The sequence below is a fragment of the Chelonia mydas genome, chromosome 23 (genome assembly GCF_015237465.2).
Source record: "Chelonia mydas isolate rCheMyd1 chromosome 23, rCheMyd1.pri.v2, whole genome shotgun sequence".
NCBI lineage: Eukaryota > Metazoa > Chordata > Testudines > Cheloniidae > Chelonia > Chelonia mydas.
The window spans coordinates 1,996,665-2,003,477 of record NC_051263.2 but is presented as its reverse complement, the minus strand read 5'-3'; the positions used below and the strand labels follow the sequence as shown (position 1 = coordinate 2,003,477).

General features: G+C 49.5%; 1 protein-coding gene across 4 annotated transcripts; it reads left to right on the top strand.

The window, feature by feature from the left end:
- The first annotated feature begins 1,170 nt into the window (after positions 1 to 1,170).
- On the top strand, positions 1,171 to 5,836 carry LOC102933066 (histone H3.3A). 4 transcript variants are annotated; one of them, XM_043534271.1, is made up of 5 exons: positions 1,175 to 1,328; positions 1,473 to 1,609; positions 3,110 to 3,265; positions 4,220 to 4,373; positions 5,141 to 5,836. In XM_043534271.1, exons 3-5 carry the CDS (start codon positions 3,138 to 3,140, stop codon positions 5,267 to 5,269), a joined length of 411 nt encoding a protein of 136 aa, XP_043390206.1. In that variant the 5' UTR covers positions 1,175 to 1,328; positions 1,473 to 1,609; positions 3,110 to 3,137; the 3' UTR covers positions 5,270 to 5,836. The 4 variants fall into 4 exon arrangements, with proteins under 4 accessions (XP_007067371.1, XP_043390206.1, XP_043390205.1 ...); XM_007067309.4 differs by lacking the exon at positions 1,473 to 1,609 and having other exon boundaries at positions 1,171 to 1,328; XM_043534270.1 differs by having other exon boundaries at positions 1,473 to 3,265.
- Positions 5,837 to 6,813: the final 977 nt, after the last annotated feature.

Sequence of the window (6,813 nt, the reverse complement as noted above, 5' to 3'; positions counted from 1 at the left end):
CATCAGAGTGAGTTTTGAGTTGTCTAGTAACAGTGGGCCTTAGTCCAGTTTGAGCAGAACTGGATCACGCAGCCACTCCTATCCGTCCTCTGCTGTAATTGAGTTTGTACTGGCAACCCCTTAGAAATTATTACAAGAAGGCCGCACGCTTTGCTGCTCATGTAGGCTGAGCTTTGTGGGTTATCCAAGTGCAAATGGAGGCCCAGCTGGATGGGCTGCTGAAGAACAGCAGTTACATTGGGTATTTCACATTCATACAGTAGGAGATAATCCTACCTCAGAGAGCTTACATATGTTTCACACCATCTACCGTTGACCATCTTTTGAAAGGGATCCATTGTTCTTCATAGCCCCTGAGGGTAGCACAAGAAGTAATTGGTTTAATTTGTAGCAAGGGAGAGTCACATTGGATACTAGGGCAAACTTTCTTAGGCACCGGAGTAAGTGACCCAGGGAGGTTGTGGAGTCGTGTGAGGGTTTTATAGTGACATATGTGGCTAGTAGGCATGACTTGGCATGGCTTATACTGGGAGGTTCATATGACTAGTGCAAAGGGCTTGATATAATTTGTGCACTGGAAGGAGTTGCCAAAGCTTCTGCAAGGGCCTTGACATGGTATATATTGGAACGGTTGGTGTGAATATGCGGGGGAGGGGTTGGCATGTTACATGTAGGGAAGGTTGGCATGACACACATGGGGGAGGCACTTGGTGTGATATGTGCCGGGGTTTCGCATGTTACATGTAGGCAAGGTTGGCAAGATGCACACTGGGGGGCGCTTGGCATGACTTGTAACAGAGGTCTACTGTGTTACATGTAGGCGAGGTTGGCGTGACGCGTTCCAGGGCTTTGCCGTGTCACACATAGGCATGGGTTGGTGTGATGCACATGGGGGGGGCACCTGGCATGACTCTGTGCCAGGGATTTTACATTACATGTAGGCAAGGTTGGCATGACGCACGCCAAGGGTTTAGCCTGACTCGAGGGAGGTCTTAACGTAACTCACGCAAGGGGCATAAAATGCAGTAGGGTGTGTGGTTAAATGAAGGCTCCCCCTTGCCAGCCCTGTGACTGGGAGGGAGGCAGGGGCAGCCTGGGTGGCGCTTACAAGATGGCGCCTACACAGCCTGGTTCACCTCAGCTGACCTCCCCACCCCTCCCCTCTGCCCCATTGCATGATGGTTAAATAGCCCAGCCGGGGAACCCGCCATTTTCTGCTGGGGCTGGCGGGAAAGGCGGGAAGGGAGCGAGAGCAGCGCGAGCGCCGGCGCGGGACTCCCAACGGCTCCAACGGTCGCTGCTGCGAGGGGCGCGAGCCACACACACAGGTAATAAGGAGGCGCGAGACACCACCGTACCCGGGCTTCCCCCTCCCCCCTCGTCCGAAAAAAGGGGGGGGGTGAGTAGAAACCGAGATCGTCTGAGGAGCCCCTTCCACCAAGTAAGTCCCGCCTTCCGTCTGTATCCTGCAGCTCATTGGTCGGGCGATGCGAGAGCACGGTGGCCGCGCTGATTGGCTGGAAGCCCCTGAGGCAGCCCCGAGGTCGATTGGTCATGAGCCGCGTCAATCACCGAGGAGGCTTCGCGGCTCTACCCCCTTTCTTGTCAGGTTACATACCGGTTGGCTGGCGACGCTGGCCAATCGGGAGAAAGCCTCGGTTAGCCTGGGGAAGGTCACCTGACACTAGTTAGCTAATCAAACCCAGACTTGGCGCAAAGGCTTCTGGAACGTGTAGTCTTTCTTTAAAAATAACACTTTATGTGGGTAGAGGGGGCCAACTGGGGCGGGGACTGGGAGCTGGGACTCCTGGGTTCTCTTTAAAGCAGACTCTGGTGGCTCTGCAGGGGCTGCGTATTGGCCATGGAGGTGGGATGCCATGGCACAATTTGGTGTGGGGTTGCTGTTCTTGCCACGATCGCCATGGCGCCTGGTTGCCACGATGACAGTGACTTCGGCCTGGTGCCCAATGTGATGGTGCTCATGTGGAACCAGCGCCTCGGCGGGGTCTCACGTGGCATGGAGCCGGCTCTGAGGCCAGATCTCTCTCGCTCATTTTGGGCCCAGAGCAGCCTCCGCTCCATGAAGGGTTGAAGGCCCCTTGCTTTTTGCAACCTTTCCCCCCAGCTTCCAGCCAGGGTGACCCTCCCCACTCTCCTCCCCACAACAATCCCTTTTCCAGACTCTCACTCACGCTGTTCCTAGCTGGCTCCCTCCACTGCCTTCACTTCCCCAACCCCACATCTCCCTGCCCTGTTTCTGAGCGATCGGGGCAGCAGGTTCCTTCCTCCCCCCCCCCAGCTGGCGCCAGTGATCAGTGGGGAACCTCAGGGGGGAAATCGGTGACTTTTTCTCACTGTTGGGAAATATCACATGTGGGTCTGTGCAAAAACTGGCAACTGCAGAGGGCGGAGAGGAAAAGAACCCAGGAGTCCTGACTGTAAATCACTCCTGCTTTAATCCACTAGACCATAGTCCTTTGCCAGACCTGGGACTAGAACCCAGGAGGAGTCCTGGCTCCCAGACCTACTTCCTAATGTAATTACTGGATCCTGCTGCCTTCCCAAGCTGAGACTAGAACCCTGGAGTCCTAGCTCCTAGTCCTAAGCACTAGACCCCATCCTCCTCCAGAGCTGGGAAGACAACAGTTCTCCTCCTCTTCCATGCTGGGCAAATCAGGTTACTGACTGAAATGATCATTTTATATTACAGCAGAAACAAAACACAGGTTCATCTGTGACACTCTAGTCGGGCACTGTTATAAATGAAGTAATTCTGAGTGAGCAGTTGTGGAACTAACAAAAGCTTTTCAGGGATTTTCTAGTACACTTTTTTTTTTTTTTTTTTCTCCCATATAGTGCCGGAAATGTTCCTAAACATTTATATGACGACCTCTAGGGTTTCCATAGTATCTGAGCGTCTCACAGTCATCAAGAGATTCCTCCTCCCAACACCCGGGAAGGCAGGGCAGTGTGACTAGCTCCATTTTACCAGTAGGGAACCACATTGGCTTAGTGACTTGTAGGTCACACAGGGAGTGATGGGACGCGACCCCAGGTCAAACTGTTCTTGAAAAGGTTAAACTGATTTCTTCCCCCTTTTTCCCTGCAGATTTCTTCCGCACTAAAGACCGTCCAGAATGGCCCGTACCAAGCAGACTGCTCGTAAATCCACTGGTGGGAAAGCCCCCCGGAAACAACTGGCCACTAAAGCAGCCAGGAAAAGTGCGCCTTCCACTGGGGGAGTGAAGAAACCTCATCGTTACAGGTACTTGGAGTCACGCTTTCTCTGCTGGTATGCATGGGAGACGTAAAGGGGAGTTTTGCGGTTTGCCATTATGAGAAATAAATAACGTGATATGTCATAGCCTTAATTCTTATGTACTATGTCTGAGGGAACATGGGCTAGTAGTTAGGGATTCAGACGCCTGAGCTGGAGTTCTCTCTGCCAGCCATGCCACTGACCTGCTGGTGTGGTCTTGGGGAAGTCGTTTCCCTTCTCTGTGCCTCAGTTTCCACACTCATCCTTTGCCAGTCTCATCTACTTAGCATGTAAGCTCTTCAGAGCAGGGACAGTTTCTCACGATGGGTGCGTACGGGGCTGAGCCCAGAGAGGCCTCGACTGAGATCAGGGTTCCGAGCGGCTACTGTAGTTAGAAATAATAAATAATGGTTTGTAGTGAGTAGTTTTATAAAATATTATCCTCTCGGCTGGCTTATTAGAACAGAAGCGTAAGGGACAAACGCGTGCATACAAAGGTGCTTGTAGCCAGCTCAGCAACCCATGTTTGATAGGGCTCCTGCCCAGCGGTTGAGATGTCATCATTGTTCCAGTCCTTGTTTGGAAGGAGCTGCTAAAGTACTTAAAAAGCCACTTAAAAAGAAAAAAAGCTTAGATCTACCAGTGGCCTAATATTAGGGGCTGTCAACTTTTGTTGATTCCCTTTAAATACTGCACTTTATTTTGTAACAGGAAAGTTTGTGAAATTGACAGCAGTGAAATAGGCCAGCTTAACAACCATGGAGTCCTCTTTGTCCCCAGAGACTGTGGCAGGGCAAGCTTCTTCTATGCACTGTGTGTGTGTGTGTGTACAGCTGAGACACTTGCAGAGGAGAAGGGAGTTCTGTCTGCTGTCCTTGGGACTCTGATGTCTGAGTGTGGTTGGGATCATTGGGGTTAAATTCGGAGCCCTTCAGGTTATGTCTTTGAAATCTCTTCCAGGCCTGGCACTGTGGCCCTTCGAGAGATCCGGCGGTACCAGAAATCCACCGAGCTGCTGATTCGCAAGCTCCCTTTCCAGCGTCTCGTCCGTGAAATCGCTCAGGACTTCAAGACGGATCTGCGGTTCCAGAGCGCGGCCATTGGAGCCCTGCAGGTAGGCGACTTTCCTTCTGTCTCCCCGGCGGGGAAGAGAGACAAACTTGTCTAACTTGCCCCCAGACAGTGGGGAAGTACCTTCCAAAGAGTGAGCCCGACCTGCTTTGCACTCATCAAATCTGTGGAAACTAGAGATGGAGGCATCTGCAGAACATACCTCTGCTGCTCAGAGCCTCTGGCTTCAGAATGTAGAATCTAAATTCACTGTTGATGTCCACAGATTACTGCTTTCGCCCCGAGGGGCCACTGCATCCCAGTGGGGGTGGGTGGGGGGGTGTGTGTGTGTTTTTACAGGCAGAGGAGAGACACTGACATCAGTGACTGCTGCAGTGCTCAGCTTCTCTGTCATTCCACTCACTCGTGGCAGGGGAAAGCATCCATGTCTCAAAGCTGCTGGCGTGGGGGTATTGAGCACATAGCATTAGAAAGAGCTGCCACGTTTGAGACTGTGCTGCTTGCTAGTGTAGATGGGTGGGGCACGAATTTGGGATCTCTGAATTGGTTTCCTCACCTGCCAAATGGGGTTCAGCTGACACTTGGGAAGCCCTTGATGCACACGGAGCTGGGTAGGTGCTAAGCCTGTAGGGTCAGTTTTTCAAGAGCGCTCAGCCCCCCTTTAGACATCAGAATAAATGGCCAAGTAAACGTCACGGAGCAGTAGGAAAAATCTGGCCCTCTGTACAATGGGAGCATTTGGATGCCTCCGAAAGAGACTGTTGCGAAACAAATAGAGCTGTTACTTCTGTTGTGGTTTTTCCTTGGTAGGAAGCCAGTGAGGCTTATCTCGTGGGTCTCTTTGAAGACACCAACTTGTGTGCAATCCACGCCAAAAGAGTCACCATCATGCCAAAAGACATCCAGCTGGCGCGTCGTATCCGCGGCGAGCGGGCTTAACTCACTGGCGGCTGATATCTGCTCTCACAGTGTATTAGAGTAGACTCTAGGTTTGTTTTTTTTTTCCTACTCCTGTTTGTAGTGGCTAGGACACGGGGAGATGTTATAAACCTATCTTAGCAAGATGTAAGCGATCAGGAGAGTTGAATCCGTTTGTTCATAATGTACAAGCAAAAAAAAATTTGAGAAATTTACAAGACTTGGATTTTTTTGTTTTGTTTTTGTAAACTTTTTTTTCAGAATTGCAAAAAAAAATATATAAAACAAGGGGGAAACATTTTTGAAATGTCTGGTTTTATACACAAAACTTAAGTAGATTTAGGCATAACATAAGGAGCTTTTGGTCTTCGGTTTGTAAAAATATATCTGCAAAAGATCACGCTACACTATATTTTTCATTATTTGATTTCTTTTTTTCCTTTATATCTAGAATGGGCATGATATTTAAACTTGTTTTCTTATTTCCATCTGTCTCGTGAAATGTGACTTGGACCTTTGTAACTTTCAGGTTTCTTCACCCTGTGGTGGGAACAAAAAAAAAAAAAAGAAATAAATGCTGAACAATAACCTTTTTGCTTCCTTAATCTTGTATTTGCTGTCACACTAGGACAGGAGTGTCCTCCTCTACAGTAAATCAAAGCAACGTACCGTGTGCTGACACAATGTCCAAAGTTCTGTAGCTCCTTTAAGGATCTCCGAGCCTTTCTGGGAGCATTATTTACGCCTTTCAGAGCCTTGAGGGGAAAGGAGTGTTAGATCCTTTTTGAAGATGTGGGAAAACAAAACTTAAACTGTTGTAAGTGACAGGTTTCAGAGTAACAGCCGTGTTAGTCTGTATTCGTAAAAAGAATAGGAGTACTTGTGGCACCTTAGAGACTAACCAGTTTATTTGAGCATGAGCTTTCGTGAGCTACAGCTCACTTCATCGGATGCATAGCATATCGTGGAAACTGCAGAAGACATTATATACACACAGAGACCATGAAACAAAACTTCCTCCCACCCCACTCCCCCGCTGGCAACAGCTTATCTAAAGTGATCATCAAGTAGAGCCATTTCCAGCACAAATCCAGGTTTTCTCACCCTTCCCCCCCCCCCCCGCCACACACACATACAAACTCACTCTCCTGCTGGCAACAGCCCATCCCCCTTTGAAACCCCTCTTTATAATGCGCATGATAATCAAGGTGGGTCACCTCCAGCACTAATCCAGGTTTTCTCACCCCCCCCCCTCCAAAAACCACACACACAAACTCATTCTCCTGCTTGCAACAGCTCATCTTACAATGTGCACAGCAATAATCCAAGTTTAACCAGAACGTCTTGGGGGGGGTTTTGCAGGAAAAAAAACAGGGGGACAGGCTACCTTGCATAATGACTTAGCCACTCCCAGTCTCTATTCAAGCCCAAATTAATAGTATCCAATTTGCAAATGAATTCCAATTCAGCAGTTTCTCGCTGGAGTCTGGATTTGAAGTTTTTTTGCTTTAAGATAGCCAGAACCACAAATAAAACCCCGGAATCTGGAATCCCAGGTCCCTGCT

Bases quoted from the DNA above. Each gene is read 5' to 3' on its own strand.
- LOC102933066 (XM_007067309.4), top strand. From the start codon at position 3,138: ATGGCCCGTACCAAGCAGACTGCTCGTAAATCCACTGGTGGGAAAGCC. The intron at 3,266-4,219 runs GTACTTGGAGTC...AATCTCTTCCAG, and splicing joins AAGAAACCTCATCGTTACAG to GCCTGGCACTGTGGCCCTTC. The intron at 4,374-5,140 runs GTAGGCGACTTT...TTTCCTTGGTAG, and splicing joins CGGCCATTGGAGCCCTGCAG to GAAGCCAGTGAGGCTTATCT.